The following is a 19088-nucleotide window of genomic DNA, read 5'->3' on the forward strand; positions in this document are numbered from 1 at the left end:
GCTTTATACTTGAATGCTTACTCTGATTTTCTCTCAATCTGTTTTCTCTCGTATAGAATTTCTTTTACCTGCCATTTTAAAAAAAATCACCTCATTCCCAAATACCATTCTTCTAACTTTGCTTGTCTGTTTCTAAGCACTTATATCTTTGTTGCATCCAGGGCCACAGTCTATCATGACCTTGACTCTCACCTTCTGCTCCCAATTTTACCTCCAGGTGTCTAGTTCAAATGTCCAAGCAGAGAATCTGATTATCTGGCCTATTTACCAGGTTTCTGTCTAGCTCATGAATTTCCAGCCCTGGGGTCTGCTGCCCCAGTTCAGCCAGCTACCACCCCAGTGACTGTATATTACCTATTTTGAAATAACCACCATTGGAATTTATTCAAAAGAAAGTATATCAAATATTTTCATAGTATAGCATAGTATCTAAGACAATGAACTTTGGGTCAGAACCTAGGTTTGTCTCCTGTGACCCTGGTCAAGGTTTTTAATCTTTCTATGCATGGCCATAGAAAGACTTCTATATCCTTTATATTTTTCTTTCATGTATATCAGGATTAATAATACTTTCCTCATGGGGTTGTTACAAAGATAATGAGATACTGTTGGTAGAGCAGTTAACATAGTGCCACACCCATAGTCAAAACTTCATACTGAAGCTATCTCTACCAGCATGCACAGCAGCAAAAACAGGCAGAATCCCCCTCAAAATTATGCTCTGTTAGTGTTCTAGGTCAGTAGCATCCTAACTACTAGTAAAAATTAGTTACCCAGATTTATCTTAGTTATCTAATTTAAATTTGCTCATCATTATGATGTAAGTCTTTTTGCTACATTGTAGAGTTGTCAGAATCACTAGAGAAAGCCTGCAAAATGCTTTTAATCTATTGGCATCAGATGTTGTATGAAATAACATTTGTAAAACCTTAAAAACTCCATAGAATATTTCAGTGGCTCTCATGATTTTTTCTCTTTGTGACCGATGCCTTCCATGATCTTTCCTTTCTCCAACAGAACATTGCTGTTCTGTAGAAACAGGGAGCGCTGTTTCTGCCTAAACCTTTCCAAGTGTTTCATGTTTGGAAACTAACATTGTCTACTTTGGAGCAGCGTTTAGGCTTTTTTAATCTCCAAAGGTTCCCTTTCAAATTCTAATATGAAATATGGCATATGAATTCCCCTTGTCTTCTGAAGCCAGAATTTATGTTCTAGGAAGAAAATAAAAACCACATTCTAGAAAGCACAAGGAAACACTAAAAATAAAATAGTGGGGGAGGCAAAGTTGAAAATACAGCTTTTAAAGAGAGTCTGCTGACAGTGAATTCTTGGCCTCCAAGAGCACCCCTGTCCCATCTGAAGCAGATGATAGGCTAGAATACATGGGAGGAGGAGAAGGGAGGAGCACATTCATTTGACAATCTTGGAAAGGAGTGAACTTCTAACCATTAGTTAAAAATGTTGTTATGTCTAATTTGCTAATGTCACCAAGAAAGATTGTGTTAACAAAAAATACCATGTCTTTCCTGAGTCTAAATTATTCAATTACTGACCTAAGTTTGGAGAAAGTTTACTAGTCTGTCCCCTCGAGGCGAACTGAGCTGATCTAACAGATGTAAAGTGTCACCAACATTCCCCTCAAAATCGTGCCAACTCAACATATGAGATACCATAATTTAGAGCAGGGATTCTGGACATACTCCTGTGAACAAAGCCGTAAATACATATATATATATATTTTTTTCATTAGGATGTGGCTCAGAGCAAATAGACAAGTCCCACCTTTCTCATTGTGACTCCAGTCCCTTTCTCTTCCAATGAGTTGAGGCTGGTGACACAATCCTGACATTGATGACACAGTCTAGCCTTGTTACTCGTAAGTCTGGTCCATGGGCCAGCAGTGCTGGCATTGGCTGGGAGCTTGTTAAACATTTAGAATCTCAGCACCATCCCCGCCTGACTTAATCAGAACATGCATTATAACACAATCTCTAGGTGACTTTTGCCTGTGAAAGTTTGAGAAGACTGGTCTAGAAGCACCTTGTGGGATTGAACTTTTATTCTTAATTCCATCATGGATTTACATTTGGGAAAGATTGCTTACTGTGTTTCAAGAATCTCCATTTTTTCGCATCCATAACATAAAAATAGTTTTCACGTTTCTTGGCAGAGCACTGGTGAGGCTAGATGAGATAGACTATGAAGTGCCTTATGTGGAGAAGGGAATTAAAGTCTTGTTAATTTACGGAAGAAGACTAAAATATACTCTGGAGAGGAAGGATAACAATTGTATTGGAAACACTTGGCTGTCCGACAGAATTCGTTTATTTCCTATCAGAAGCCAAGGGAAGTGGAAATAATGAACCTGGCTTCTGGGTCCAATGGGGGAGAGAGCAGTGGTCTTTCCTGGCCATCTTTTTTCTTGCTGTTTTTACAATCTGGTAAAATAGGAGAAATAATCCTGCGCTTCCTGATATGTAATTATAATTTAGAAAAATATTGACATAAGAATGTGAAAGAGAGCTTTTAACAATATTACTTTACAGAGAAGCCCCTTAAAGGTACAGGAGTAGTCCTGTGGGCTAACAGGCCAGTGCTAATCTTCCATATAGCAACTGGGAAAAAACTCACCTCTGCTGTGGGCTCAGGTGCAAGCTGTTTCATTGTGTGCTTATATCCTTTTGTTCCCCTATGATTCTGTTTATCATCTGTTTCTGTTATTACTGAATGCTCATTTAATGGCCCTGTGAAGACCTAAGCACCAGCCACTAGCAGCAGTGAAAACAATATAAAGTCCTTGTCTAGGGGTGGGCATGGTTAGATCCTGAGTATCTAGGAATATGTTGTACATCTCTCAGATAACGACACAAAAGAGCCAGTAGGATATTTTTATTTGATGACTTGCATCACCATTTTTTATTTTGTTGTCCTCACGCTTGTGGGCTCTTCTGGAGTCAGGTTATTAGAAGTTAGACACAGAGGCTTTAAGTTTTAGGTTTCTGCTAAGGAGAGATGATGGCTGAGAAGTAAGGATAATGCAATAACTTGCCTTTCATTTTCCTCCTTATTTCTCCAAGAGCTTTAACCTTATCTCACTATTATCTCCAATTTCAAAATGGATCCAAAAAGAGAATATTATTTGTTCATATTTTAGGTGGATTCTGTATTAACTTTCAGTAATCTTAATAGGTCCACTTCAACTGTGTGTTAATTTTAAAGTTACACACACACACACACACACACACACACACACCTACATATATTCTCATTGCTAATGTTCCAAAGTGGAAGTGAGGGAAAGAAATATGTGTGTGTAGAAGAGAGATACCTCTGATATTTTAACATAAAGGTAATATATACCCATATAAGTATGTTAAACAATAATAAAATTATCCAAAAGGCAGTCCTTTTTTCATTTATGGAATGTATTTTATGTCACATTATTCTAAGATTCTAATTATTTTTATCTTTACCAATTTAATATCTGTTGAATTAGATATGTAATCTTAATAGAATCATTTTACTAAAACTGACATAATTACAAACTAATGTATTAGTCAAGAGTAATTTTATTTTCTATCATACATTTTAGTAGAATAACTTACCAGCTTAGTGAACAGAGAGAAACTTAAAGAAACCACTCTGTGTATCTTTGCTATATGCTTGCTTTATTTGCTTCTTGAAGTTTATTAAATATGTATTACTTACTTTAAAAATACTGTGGTTCTGAAGGCTATGTATTTAGACTTTATTAGAAGTAGAGTCCCACTTGCCTACTAGCTATAAAAAACACAGGGTTTCACAGTAGGTTTACAGTTGTGAGTATGTAAAACAGAGTTTATTTTTGTATTATTATTTATTGATTATTGTATTATTCTCTATAGGAACAACTATAAGCTTACTTTTGCCTTGTCCTTTATATAAAATGACCATTTTCTGGTGTGTCTGAAAACTGCGAGAGTCCCAACCCTAATGTCCCCTCTAAGACTCAGATGTCATTGTATTTAATTTTCTTAAAACTTTCCATGCTCCAGTTTACCTGCAGGACTGCTAGCATGCTTTGTATTTCTGTGAAGGTGTTACCAGTGGTCTTGATGATCTCATAAAAGTTTACTTTCTTTACAGCTTTATTGAGATATGTTTCACCTATCATAAAATTCACACATAAAAACACACAGTTCAGTGGTTAGTATATTCACAGGGTTGTGTAACTGTGATCATAATCTAATTTGAGAACATTTTTAGCACCACATAGAGAAACCTGTACACTTTAGCTGTCAACCCCCATTTTTCTCCCTGGGGAAACCCCTAATCTATTTTCTGTCTCTGTGGGTTTGCCTATTTTGGACATTTTATATAAATGGACTCATATAGCATGTGGTCTTTGGGCATTGGCTTCTGTTACTTAGCAGAATGTTTTCAAGGTTCTTCCATGTTGTAGTATGTTCATTTTTTTAAAATTACTGAATAATATTCCATTGTGTGTATAGGCCACAATCTGTTTATCCATTCATCAATTGATGAACATTTAGGCTGTTCCAACGTTTTGTCTCTGTGAATAGTGTTACTTTGAACATTCATGTACAAGTTTTTGTTACCACTCTTTAAAAATGTATCTTTATTGTTAAAAGTATTACAGATGTCCCCCATTTTCCCCTTTTACCCCTTCCACCCTGCACTCCCCCAGGACACGTACCCAAGTTTCAGGCTTGAACCCCAGTGTGGGGCATGCAGGAGGCAGCTGATCAATGATTCTCTTTCACCATTGATGTTTCTCTCTCACCACGCTATTGTCTGTGTCCATGGGTTATGCATATAAGTTCTTTGGTTAATCTCTCCTTACCCACCCATCCACTCCCCACCTCCCCTTTTATGTTAGTACTATATAGATATACAAATTTATTTCAGAGAGAAAGGGAGAGGGAGAGAGAAAGCTCCAGTAAGCTGAGAGCTTCAATGGTGTCACTAAATGCATGTCTCAGCCATGTCCTATAGATTGGCTCCATTCTCATGATTCCTGGAATCTTCTAGTTCACATCATCACACCACTCAGTTTAGGAAAAAAGGGAGATTGATTTTGTGATAACCCCAAACCAAAGTTTTTTGGTAAGATTTTAACTGGGTTTATTGTTATTGAGGTCCCTGGCTCCAGCTCGCCTGCTCTGAAACCCATGCTCATTCCTAAATCAATGACTGTGGCCAGCATGATGGAGCTGCCATTGGATTAACCTAGCACAAATGGTCCCCTGCATCTCGGGTAGAGTTGCTTCGCTAGAAGCATTTGGGCTGGGGCTGGAAGGTTTGGTTAGGAACGTGAGTGGAGGAAGCAGAACGAATAACCATTATCTGCTCAAAGCCACAGACCACAGGCAGGTTTCTTCTTTCAATGGCAGTTAGATGTCATCTGGGAAAGTGATTCTGAAGCCTGAGGGTGTGTATTAGTTTGCTAGGGTTTGCCTGTGCCATCAGTGTATTTTTGAAGCACATAACTCTTTTGGTTTCATAGGTTCACAGATGGAGAGGAATTTTGCCACAGGATGAAACATTCCGTGGGTCTCTCCAATACCAGATATAGATGATACTTGGATTAGATTTTAAACTTAGCATTGATGTTGGAATGGGTTAAGACCTTGGGGATGTTGGGATGGTATGAATATGTTTTGCATGAGAGAAGGACATGAATTTTGGCTGGCTAGATGGTGAATTATTATGGGTTTGATTGTGTTCCTCCAAAATTCCTATGTTGAAGTCCTGACCCCCTGTACCTTAGGATGTGACCTCATTAGAAACAGAATAGGTGCAGATGTAATTAGTTAAGATGAGGTCACTAGGGTGAGTCCTAGTCCAACATGACTGGTGTTCTTATAAAAGGGACACATTTGGACTCAGAGGCACGCACACAGGGAGAACACCCTGTGAAGACTGAGTTATTCTGCCGCAAGCCAAGGAACCAACAGAAGCACAAAGAGAGGCCTGGAACAGATCCTTCCTTCCCTAGCGTCTTCAAAGGGAACATGACTTTGCCAAAACAAAGTACCGTAAACTGAGTGGCTTAGACAACAACAATTTATTGCTTCACAGTTCTGGAAGCTGGAAGTCTGAGATCATTGTGTCAGCAGGGCCTTGTTTTAGGACCACAGTGTCCAGTGTTCTCACCTTGATTTTAACTGGGTTTATTGTTATTGCTTTTTTTTATTTTAATAGAAGAAACAAAAGTGTCTGGAGATGATGAAATGGAGAAGCTCTACAAGTCATTAGAGCAAGCCAGTCTATCTCCTCTTGGAGACCGACGACCTTCAACCAGAAAGGAGTTGAGAAAGTCCTTTGTGAGGCGGTGTAAGAATCCATCCATAAATGAGAAACTCCACAAAATCCGAACCTTGAATAGCACATTAAAGGTAAAAAATTTCAAACTGTAGATGAACTCTGTGGATGTGGGGTAAAGAATGGCTGGTTCTGCAGAGATTCATGCTAGCGACTGTGTGTGTATGCGTGTGTGTGTGTGTGTGTGTGTATGTGTGTGTGGAGGGGGGGTGGGGGGGTGGGAGGGAGGGAGGGAGAGAAGGAAGTAAAAGCAAGTCCAGTCTCTGTGGGATGAGGTGACCTTTGGTGTTCTTGAAGTACTACAACACTCACAGGGGAAACCCATCTACTTTTCTACATAGGCCTTGATTTTTATATTCATGCTGATATAAAATTTCAAATGTTAAGCTCATTAGAAGTCAAGGACCATGAATAATTTTTGTGTGTGTACCTTTTTACCTAGCCCAACAGATGTTGATGAGCGCTTAAGATAGTTAACTTGTGAGAATATACAGTAATATTAATAAGATCTTGGGATTTCACTGATTTATCACAAGGTGCCACTATTCTGTGCTACATCCAGAAGAAATTTTCTAGACTTCAAATACAGCAAAGATTTAGTGACTCTCAGCTGTAGGCTCTGCAGCCAAGATATGCCACGAGAGCTGAGCAGTAGGAAATATATACTTCACGGTAATAGACCAGCAGATGTTTTCACAATGGGAATGAGGGAGAGTGTGCAGGATGTACTGACGCTATTTTCAGGGCCTCCTGTAACTAAAATGAGTCCTCATAATAAAAGCATTCTGCTTTCACATTTAGATTATAGCATGAACAGGAGGAGGCCAGGATACTTGGTCAACTGGTCCTGAACTAGCAAAGGATTTATAGATTCTGAAAAGCCTTGATAGATCCTGCAATTAATTTCTGTTTTGTGCATGTCCTTCTGTATCAAGAATTTGAGTCTCTTTCCAGAAAGAAATATCAGCAATCAAAGCACAAGGGTACAAAGACATGGCTGAGTGACTCTTAGTCAGATGTCCCAGTTAGTCAGTAGAAGACCTCAGCACCCTATAAGGCTGCCAAAATGAGGCTGAAAAAGAAAAGCGAAAGGGGTATTTTAATTATACAAATAAAATCCAAATGCAGAAAAATTCCCTAACATTTATTGATGAAAAACATCACTAGCACACATTTTAAAGGCAAATATGTTACATTTCACATTATGTACAGAATTGATAAATGTTTGGTTACTTGATGTACTATGCCTTCGTATGTTGCGATTTTACTAACTTAATTGTGGTAACTGCTATATATGAATACATTTTTCATTGAACAACTATTTCCCAAATCTTACTATGGACCAAGCACTATTCTAGGGCACTGGAACTATTGAATGGGCCCCACCTGACAATGGAAGCAGAGGAAAACAGCTAGAATGCAATGTGCTGAGATGTTGTAGTTGATACAAGCTTAGGGTGCTTTGGTAGTCCAGGTGCGGGCAGTAGCTGCCTATCTGAGGCCATTAGGGACAGTGCTGACAACTGACAAGTGAGTAAGAGATGAAGAATATCAGGATGAGCCCAGCTGGTGTGGCTCAGTGGTTGAGTGTCAACCTATGAACCAGGAGGTCATGGTTCGATTCCCAGTCAGGGCACATGCCTGGGTTGCAGGCTCGATCCCCAGTGTGGGATGTGCAGGAGGCAGCTGATAATGATTCTCTCATCATTGATATTTCTCTCTCTCTCCTTCTCTCTTCCTCTCTGAAAAACAAAACAAAATAAAATAAAACAAAAAAGAATATCAGGATGAGAAGGAAAGGCATTCAAGGAGGAGGAACTGGCTTGGGTAAATGTATGTCAGTGGATCATGCTGTAGTCCAGGGGTGGGCAAGCTTTTTGACTCGAGGGCCACAATGGGTTCTTAAACTGGACCGGAGGGCCGGAACAAAAGCATGGATGGAGTGTTTGTGTGAACTAATATAAATTCAAAGTAAACATCATTACATAAAAGGGTACGGTCTTTTTTTTTTTTTTTTTTTTAGTTTTATTCATTTCAAACGGGCCGGATCCGGCCCGCGGACCATAGTTTGCCCACGGCTGCTTTAGCCCATGTTGGGAGACATAGGAAATGGAGGCTAAGGAAAGGATAGGCAGTGCAAGCCATTTCTAGAAGGAGAAAGACTGTGTTCTCCACCTCTCATACAACAGCAGGCTTAGGATTCTAGACCATCACAAGACCATGTCCTAGCCTGGCCACTGAGAGGCTAGGTTTATACACAGAATTCAAAGGTTTTAGTGGCCTTATGTGGTTCTCTGTAATCTCCTGCTTTCTGTGCACTGGCCATATAATTGATCAATCCAGCTTTTTCCTTTCTCCCTGTGCATTAGGTATCTATTGCTAGGTAACAAAAAAAGTCTTAAAACTTAGCAACCATAATCAATAAACACTTATTTCACAATGTCTGTGGGTCAGGCATCTGGGCGTGGCTTGCTGAGGAGCTTCGCCCTCAAGGGCCTGTGATCCAGGCCTCAGCTGGGACTGCATTCCTTCCTCCACTGGGGAAGTCTGTACCCCCAGGCTCTCTCATGAGGTTGTTGACAGAATTCAGGTCTTCACAGGTTGCTGGACTGAGGGTCTCAGTTGTTCATTGTCTATTGGTGGGAGGCCACACAGTTCCTTGCCCTGCAGCCCTTTCTCAGGGTAGCTCCCAAAATGAAAACTGGCTTCCTTGAGAGCAAGTAAGACAAGGAGAGTGAGTGAACAAGATGGATCATATGCCAATGTCAGTCATGACATCCGGTTACATTCACAGTATTTCCAGTATTCTGGTCCTTAGAAGCCAGTCACTAGGCCAGCATGAATCCACAGAGGGGGATTATACAAGGGCATGAATACCTGGGAGCAAAGAGCACTGGGGGCCATGTCAGGGGTTATAATGCCCACTGAAGAACCACTCTCTGTACATTCCTGGAAGGAAGCCCTTTCCACAGATCCCTTAGGCCTCACGAAAGTGTGATGCTGGGGCTGTGAAACATCATCCATGTCACCTGTTCCTATTAACCTCATTAGGAGGGAGGAAGACATGATTGTGTGGAACTTGACTTTGGTGAAAAAAATGCACATCAAACTATTCATTGGACAAAGATAATTTAGTACTGTATATTTATTCAAGTCGGAAGGCTATAAGAATTATTTTAACCATCTTTAATTAATTTTTAATTGAATATATTGCAGTGACATTGAATAATACATTTATACACATTTCTGGGGTACAATTCTATAATACATCATCTGTATATTGTATCGTGTGTTCACCACCCCAAGTCAAGTTTCCTTCCATCACCATTTCTTCCCTTTACCCCCTCCTACCTTTCCCTATCCCCCTCCACTCCTGGTAATTACCAAACTGTTATCTGTCTATGAGTTTTTTGTTTGTTTTCTTAATCCCTTCACTTTTTCACCCAGCCCCTCCCACCTCCCTTCTGATAACTGTTAGTCTGTTCTCTGTATTTATGAGTCTGTTTCCATTGTGTTAGTTTATTTCGTTCATTAGATTCCACATATAAGTGAAATCATATGGTACTTGTCTTTCTCTGGCTTTAAAATGCAAAGCAGTCAGGATGGTGGTTGTCTTTGAGGAGGAGGGAAGGATATGATGGGAGGGGCCACAAGTACAGCCTCTGAGATACTGGTAAGGGTCCTTTTTTGACTTTGGTGGTGGTTACAGACTGGTCCATTTTGTGATAATTCATCAAGTACAAGCCCTATTGTGTGTGTGTGCTGTTCTCTCTATATGTTACATTGCAATATCAAGATTTATTTAAGAAACACAACACACTTCAAAGCTCAAGTGTGGACAAGCAGAGACAACAGTTTCATGCAGAAACAAGGGAACTATTTTAACAATAGTGTTTATATTAGTGATAGGCACATTCCATACATAAAAAAATATCCCTGTGTGGGGATTGCATTGGAACAAATGTGGAAATTCTTCAAGAACACTGAGCAGACTATCATAAAAGGTCATGCTCTAATATAGATCTTAGGAATTTCTGATAGCTCAACATCCACTGACTTTTGGCTAAGTCTGCCTTTATTTCATAATGAATGATTACTGGAATAATTAAGGGGTCTGCTTGAAAGTTTATCTCAGGGTTTCCCTGGTCTACGTCAAGAGGAACTAACCCTTCTTTGCCCAACTGCTCCGATAGAATATAATTTCAATGCTTAGGTTTTGAATCAAGTTAATCTGCTGCATATTTGGAGTGAAAAATGAAATTATAGCATCTGTCTTTCACAGTATTTTTTGGAAGCCCTACCAAGCCCAGCCTACCTGCCAGAAAGCAAGGATGATGTTGTAAAAATGGCTCAAAGCATTGGGAGAGCAGGACCCAGTGTGATGCTGCTGAGTCCAGGGTGCTAGGTCCAGGAAGGAGCTCAGAGGGCTTGTTGTTCCATTAATTCCCTTCCTCTAAATTCTTGTCTGCAGTGTTTTTCTTTTATCCACTAAAAACGAACACAGACTTGAGCCAAATGGTAAGACACTTGGATTGTTTAGAACTATAAAACATGTGTGGTGTTAGCCCAAAGTTGAAAGACCCTTTCCTAAAGCCTTTTATCAGATTTAGAGGGATGATTAGTGCATTTTTGCCTTTAAAAATTAATTTTCCAAATTTTGTTCAACTGCAAAGATCTTATTTGTTTTTCAGTAAAATATTAGGATCGCTCTCTGAACAGATGTCAAAATTTCTTTAGAGTAAAAGTAAGAATCCTTAAATAACTTCATATGAATAGCACTATGGTGTTAGAGGATGAAAGCTTTTTTTTTTTTTAATACTGTTTTTTGATGGGAGCATAAATGCTGAGAACTCAGAGAGAAGACAGAAAGCTCTCTGGACCCTGGCTCGACTTTGTGCCAGGAATCCTCCCCAGTTACCCGCTTACTTCGCCGCCCTCCTCTCTTGTCCTGGCCACCTGCTTGTTATCCTTCTTCGATTACTTTCCTCCTGAACAATTTTTTCTCTTTTCTTAAACCTAAATATATCTCTTGATTTTCATCTATTATCACATCCTTATTCACTTGATTCAAGGTGATAAATCTCATCACTCAGACTTCTGTATGGGGTGGTCTTTTCTCTTGAAATCTATATTATTCTGGCCAATCTAGAAACTGGAAAAGAAGAATACAAAAATGTAAAAAAACAATAGATTTGAGTGCCACTAACGTTTGTGATCATCTATGACCAGATACTTCATTTGCATAAAACAAGTGCTGACAATTCTAGAATCCTTAAAACTATGTGGAAATGTCTGTATAGTTAGACAGATATAGATATGTGATATACATATATAACATATAATATATATACTAGAGACCCGGTGCATGAAATTAATGCACTCAGCCCAACCTGCACCCTCTTGGAGTCCGGGAGCCCTCAGGGGATGTCCGACTGCCACAGAGGCAGGAGAGGCTCCCACCACCGCCACTGTACTTGCCAGCCGTGAGCCACTGGGCACACTGACCATGAGGGGACAGCTCCTGCATTGAGCGTCTGCCCCCTGGTGGTCAGAGTGCATCATAGCGACCAGTTGTTCCACTGTTCGGTCGATTTGCATATTACCTTTATATAGGATATATATATATATGTGTGTGTGTGTGTGTGTGTGTGTGTGTGTGTATAACATGTATAAAAACATTTTTGTTTGTTTACAGAGATGAATTTTGGGGGTTCCAAATAGGGTTCATGATGCAAAAGAAATTAAAAAGCAAATGAATAAGTAGTCCATTCATTTCTTATTTCATATATTAATTTTTTCAAAAGTATTTAGTGAATGTCCACTATGTGTCAGTCATTCTTTCAGGTACTTGGGAATATAGCAGGGGGTATATCACACAAAATTACCTGCCCTCATGAAGCTATATTTAGGTAGAGGGAGAAATAGACAAAGTAAGTAAGTAATTTTATAGTATACAAAGTGATGATAGATTTATAGAGAAGAGAAGGTGGATAAAGAATGTTGAGGGATCGCTAATTAATTAGGATAGGCATGAAAATCCTCTTTGAAAGATGGAATTTGAGTAAATTAATTGTGTAGATGTAGGTAGTGAGCGATAGGAACTGGGAGAAATATTCTTCTCATTGTTTCTTTTCCTAAAAACAATTTAACTGAACGAGGTCATCAGCTGCAAGGGAGGATGTGGGAAAGGCTTGAGTAGAGACAGGAAGTTTTGAACTAGTCCTTTGGAAGAGTGAGAGAGGAAAGGGATGAGAAAACGTGATGAAAGTCCACTTAATGGCAGTGGGCATGAATTTGAACTGTAACCAGTGAGCACAGCTGTACATTTTTAGCTACACATATGCCATCCTGAAGGTAGGTAAAGAGAGTGGTTCATTAATATATATGTATTGAATGTCTTCCTGCAATTGGCATTGTGTGAGGTATAAAGAACACAGCAATGAATTCAATATGTTTATTATCACCTTCCTTACAAAGCTGTAGAATAGGTGGTATGAGGAATCCATGAATATTTAAGCATAACATGGTGAGCGACAAATGGTGCTCCAGCCCATGGAACCTTGGACATGAAGAGGAACCATTAAGGGGCTCAGCATTTTAGGTGGATCCCGGCACTGCCACACGGAAGGTGGATTTGAAGTGGAGATCAGAGGCAGGGACCCCTTTAGGAGGCTGTACAGCAGATCGAGTGTGGTCTATTGGACTTAGTATCTGAAATTAGGGTGATAGTCATAGGGATGGAGGAAGCAAGAATAGATTTGAGATAAAATTGTTAGGACTGAATGATCTTTTTTTGAATGTGGAAGCTGTTGCATCTTATTTTGACCTCATTTCTTGACTACAGAAAACTTCCCTAACCTGGGTCCGACATTTCAGAAATGTGTGTCATTGATTACAGAGGAGGCAGGGTGAGGTGAAATAATATGAGTAGATTCTATACTCTATTAGCACCAGTGCAGTATATACAGTTTTCAAGGAAGGTTAGTAGTCTTTGGATAAAAAAATGGCCTGTATAGTTATTGTGCATATATTAATTAAATAAATGTGTCTGATTTATTAAAAATTAAGATAAAATACAAAAATATATATTTTTGTTGTCTTATATCTTAGGGAAAGCACTGTTTCCCATTTTACTTGGTGAAGTTTGGCTGGCCACTGAAATAATGATACAGTTATGAATTTCAGGAGGAATAATGGTCACACTAAGACAGAACTATCACTGTGGTGTGCAAAAATGGGTTAATCAGAGAAGCATCACATAGGAGACCTTGGCTGTATGTCTAGTTCTTCCACTGGGTAGGATACCTAACAGATGTCCTGCCATATATCTTAGGATTGTTGTAGGGATTTGAATATTAATGGGTAAACACACTTTGATAATTTTTATGAAAATGTATGTGCAATTATTTGTAAAAGGGATGAAGGTGGCTTATTGAAATTGAGATACTCACTACAATTCGCATCCCCCCCCCCTTTTTTTCTACTTGGACAGTGTAAAGAACATGACCTGGCCATGATTAACCAGTTGCTGGATGATCCGAAGCTGACAGCCAGAAAATACAGGGAGTGGAAGGTCATGAACACCATGCTGATTCAGGACATCTATCAACAGCAGCAGGACCCTGCGTCTGCATCAGCCCCTGCAGGCTCCCCCTAGGGACTCCAGAAACCATCTTCCTCTGCCTCTGTTGAAAGTTCTGTTTGACAGCAAGCCAGCATTCTCTGCCCTTCTCCCCCCAAGCAACTCTTCAAGATGTTGCAAGAGCTTACATTTTTCCTTAAAAGGAAAACTGAGACCAGTTCCTCAAGTATCAGCTTCCTGTAGAGATGCAGTCTTGATGAGGACCAGCACCAGGAGCAGCAGAACTCCTTCCAGGTGTGGCGTTCCCATGGAGACTGGAGGGATGGAGTCAAGTTGAACAGTCTTTGTGTTCCCGCTGGGAGCTCAGTTATGCCAGACTCTAGGTGGAATGTGAAAATTCTAGCTTCTGTTCCCTGCTCTCAAGAGAATTACAACAGTCTGTGGACGAAGGATCACCTTTTTACCATAGAAATATCCAGTTCTCCAATTCTACTGAGTTGGGCAGCTGAGTTCTCCAAATCATTTTGTTGGATGAAGGAATGTTTTCTATGGCAGCAACTGGAACAGGACAAATGTTTTTGTGGAACTGAAATCCCCTGCCCCTGGTCCAGAAAGGTGGTACCTTTTCCACAAGTGGAGAAACACTTCATAGCAAGTGGGGTGTGGGAGAACCCAAGAAGGAGGCGTGTTCTGTATTCCCCTCACTCAAAGGACAGCTTGATGGCTTCATACTTCCCCAGCTGGGGGTGAAGTGAGATCTCATTATCTTTCCTTTCCACAGAACAGCTAACAAAAATGTCTCCTTATACTTGGAGGCCTCTACTCCTTCCCAGCGTTTCTGAACCACTGTAAGAGACAGTAACAGGTCCCGCAAGGAATGTTTGCTGCAGTTGTCCTTGGGTGTGTGCCTGTGCACAGTATAACTTTATGTCTAGGTTCCCCAGGATAAATATTGCTGAGATCATTCTGTTATCTGAATTGTTTAAATACCTTTACTCCAAAAAACAACAACCAGCCAACAAAAACGACAAGAGAGTTAAAACATGATTGTTTTATTTTTGTATGTTGATGTCACATTGTGTCCTATGTGAATAGCCATCTATAATGTTTGTTATTTAAGTATATTTATAGAAGTTCAAATTACTAGTGTTTTAAAAGATGATATACTATTCTATGTTTTGCTCAGTATATATTCTCAAAGGATATACATTTTTGCTTGAGAAAAATAGAAATACTATTGATGATTGATTCATTGGAGTTATTACATATATAATGTATGAGGAATGCTCAGGAAATCTTGTGGGATCAATGAGGGGGCATGCAATAATTATCTTTCATTTTCTGATTTATCTCTTTCTCTCTCCCTCCCTCTCTCCCTCCTAGCCTTCCTTTCTCCCTGCAAAGGGCTTAAATTTCTCTGTTTTAAGTCACCCCCTTAACTGGAAATGGACTTTCATCTTACATTATCCCTTTGGATAAATAAACTTTAAATCTTATGCCATTTATGCCCTAAACCAAATGAAATACAACTAATGTAGTATTTTGCCTAAAGACCTGTAGAAATTTAGGGGTCTGTCAAAGAGAACTAATTTCATTAGAGAAGCAATATGAAAGTCTTCCCTTACTAATCATCATGAATATTTTTCACCATAAAAGTAACCACAAACCACCAAAACCCCACATTGGCCCTACCCCTAGCAAATGGTCATCATACCACAGTTTTCTGTATAGCATTTAACCATGGCTTGACATTCAAATGGAAATAACCCCTGAATTTTATCTGCAAACTAAATGGAAATAGTTGCTGAATATTTTCCCAAGCTTTACTAAGAAGTCTTAATACTTTGCAAAAAAAAAGAGAAAAGAAATAAAAGGAAAACAAAACAAAACAAAAAGCCGCCAACCTAAGCATTAGGAAAGAAAAAATATCAAACTAGAGAAAACACACACACACACACACACACACACACACACGAGGAAGCAACCTGTAGTGTTAGAAGCTTGTGTGAGATAAGAGACCAGGGCAGTAAACTCTTCAAAGCTCCTACACCAAGTGGAACATGCTGGCCTGTGATGAGTTACTGTTGGCACCGGAGAGAAGTAACCATTCATGTCCTCAGATTGGGATCTGAAGCTTCTGGTAGGAGAGGCCGATGCTTTCATCTCTCCTCTGGAAATGATCATTTAGCAGTTATTAGAACATTGATTGTGTAGGACTCACAATGTCAGCCACGTGTTGAGGGAAGGAGACATAATGGAGGAAATAATAATGGACTGTGACATACTGTTTTCCCACCTTTGTTCTCTGGTTCCCAGCACCAACCTATACATTTCAAGAGTTGTTTTTTTGTTTGTTCTCCCCCTGCCCCGCCCCCTCCCTGCTAAATTGTATTCTTCCAAAAGCTTTTGACTAGGCCTTGGGATGTATTTCAGTGTTCTACTTTGGCTTTTCATGAATACACATTTAACTGACCTTTTAGTAGACTTTCCCTTAGAACCATCCAGAAGCAAAGTAGGTTCATGAGATTACTTAGTCAAGCCGTTCAGTTATTTTTCAAAGTCAAGTTAGCTTAGACATGTTTGCTTTGTTAGTTAAAGCAGCCACTTTGCAGAATCTCCCCAAATGGGAGTTAAACTGAACTGTACCATTTTGCATCCTGCTCGCCTAGACCAAGGGGAGACTGCTCTACCCACACCTGTCGACATAGGGTCTGAGGGCTGTGGATTGACGCAGAACCATGGCTCTTCAGTAAGGAGGTAGAGAATCTCTAAGCGTAACCAGGTCCAAAATCTGTGGGCACCTTCTATTGATTAGGATCTGGATCAGACTCCTCCTTGGGGTTGCCGGGAGGACCACTTCTCACCATTGTTAGTCTGTAGACCCAAACTGGTGCCTGCTATGATACCCTCACCTGCTCTATTGCAGCACATGCTAAATCAGATGGCCCCGTATGTGGGTTCCATGTCTTTTGTTTTTAATAATTCTTGGTTCTGCTACAATCCCAGCATAGCATCAAAGGCCTGGGAAGAATCATAAAGCACATTTTTGCAAAGACTCCAGGAAGCCTAAGAAAGAACTTATGTTTGAAGTGAGATTTCAATGTGAACCAATGCCTTATATGTATGCAGCACTTTATAGTTTGCAAACAGTGTTTCAGGCTCCCCCTCCACCTCCCCAGTGGTCTTCATGGGATGATTGCGGTTTATTACTACTCAGTCTGATGGAGCAAGGAAACACACTCTGAAAGGTGAGGTGCTGGGGAGAGCCCCAGGTGGTATAGCCAGGACTTGCACTTGTTCCTCCCCCTCCCCTTACTTTGCTCAGTTGCTGTTGCGTCCAAGTAGTTGGGCTTGGAGTGCCCATGCCTTTGTGCTGAAACGGGCACCTGCTGTGGTGGCTTTTGCAAAGTCATCCATTTGAACCCCCCGGGGAAGGGGGGAGGGAGCCTTCTTTTCCTTGAACACAGTCTCTTCCCACAGGTTACTGTCCCTCCTGCAGTGACCTGCTGACTGTGAATTGGGGTTTAACCTAAGAACTCTGGGCTTCTTTGCCTTCCTTCTGAGAAGCCTACTGCTTGTGAGGTGCTGTGAGACCCTTGGGTGAAAGAGACACACTTCAAGAAATGGAGTGCATTTTTTTGTTTTCCTTTCAAAGAGTGTCAGTCGATATCAGAGACAGAGCTTAGTGGCTTGGGGCCACTAGTCACGTAATTGTGAGGATAGTTTCCCCAGAAAGCCTTTAAATCACAAACAAAATCAGCGATAAAACATAAAAAAAAACACTATTAAAGAGAGATGACATTGAAAGGTAATATTTTTATACAGCCACACTGAAGATTTAGTGAGCAATTTAAGTAGATGGGGTGCCTATCTGAAAGTTCCTATTTATTGAAGAGCTGCCATGTCCAAACGAAGTGGTAGGACGTGTTTCTTCTTCAGTCTAGTAGAAAACGGTATTTGATTGGGGTGTTCCCATGTATTTCCCTCCCAATGTTTGTACACTTATCTCACAAGAGAAACCAAGTCCTAGAAATGTGAGCTGACTGCCCCGCCCGGGCTTGTGGAATATGGAGTTGAAAAGGAAAACCCTGAAACTGGACTGTAACAACCCACGTGAAATGGACTGGGGAGGGGACAGTTCTGGGTTCACACTATGACACCAATCTCAGGGAACAGGATATTGAGTGGCTACACGTTTCTCTACATGCTGAGACAGGAAGCTATTTTCTTGCATCCTCTGCATATCTTTCTTTACTCTTCCCCATGTTACCACAGGCCACAGAGAAAACATTTTTTTTAAAAAAAGGATTTTTGTTTAAAAAAATAGTTCTTGCATTTCTCTTGCTGTGAGGAGACTTAACTGCTCTGTATTGGTATTTCTTCAAGTCCAAAGGGGAAGCATGCCCCATGGAAACACAGCACCCCATAATAAAACCAAGATTTTAAGTCACCGTGTATGCTAATGTCCTTGCATGAGGGGGATGTGACTTGTAGCACTGCATGGCCTTTGGGGGCAAGATGTTAATGTGGAAATGACACCTTCAATTTCACTGTGCTTTCATTCTCTGTCACCTACCCTCTTGGATTATTCTGAAAAGTGTCACGGCTCATTTCTCATTTCTCCTGCTTTATTTTTTTGAGGTTGACTTGTAAGATAAAAATAAAACAAGGTGAAATATATATACATAGTAAAATTATATGAAAAAAAATTAAATATACTACTGGTGTTCATTTTCTGCCTGACAGTGTTGTATTCTCAAAAAAAAAAAAAACAAAAAAAAAACAAAAAAATTCTCCAGGAACTGTTTGAGGGCTGGGTGTTTATCTTCTGTAAAGGTTACAGCGCCCTCTTGTGCCAGCCACTAAAATAGATGAGTGATATTTTTTATTTTTAAAGAAAAGATCTAATTCTGTTGGGAATTCTTTTTCAACAATAACTGATGTGGTCTCCTCCAATGGGCCTCAGCTTACAGGTTGGTTACCACAGAGATATTTATATTTTTCAAAATTATTGGTGTACAAACTTAGACTTGCATATTATATATCCCTTATCATACTCAGCACCCACCTCTTCCTTAGAGATTTAAACATTTATTCAGATTATAAAAAAGTTACTACTTGTGGCACATCAGTTACTTAAAATACATAAGCTATTTCCATGAAAAATAAACAAAACTAATAC

General features: G+C 39.9%; 1 protein-coding gene across 4 annotated transcripts in view; it reads left to right on the forward strand.

Annotated features, from left to right (window-relative positions):
• The window catches only part of IPCEF1 (interaction protein for cytohesin exchange factors 1), a 139242-nt gene extending 120885 nt beyond the window's left edge, over positions 1–18357 (forward strand). For all 4 annotated transcript variants that reach the window (XM_070417437.1, XM_070417435.1, XM_070417434.1 and 1 more), the window contains exons 11-12: positions 6205–6398; positions 13817–18357. In XM_070417437.1, coding sequence (XP_070273538.1) covers positions 6205–6398; positions 13817–13981 — 359 coding nt within the window. In that variant the 3' untranslated portion in view covers positions 13982–18357. The remainder of the gene's footprint in view (positions 1–6204; positions 6399–13816) is intronic.
• The last annotated feature ends 731 nt before the right edge of the window (positions 18358–19088 follow it).

This window comes from Myotis yumanensis, unplaced genomic scaffold (genome assembly GCF_028538775.1).
Source record: "Myotis yumanensis isolate MYYU_CA2020_CCGP unplaced genomic scaffold, mMyoYum1.0.hap1 SCAF_6, whole genome shotgun sequence".
In the NCBI taxonomy this organism is placed as follows: domain Eukaryota; kingdom Metazoa; phylum Chordata; class Mammalia; order Chiroptera; family Vespertilionidae; genus Myotis; species Myotis yumanensis.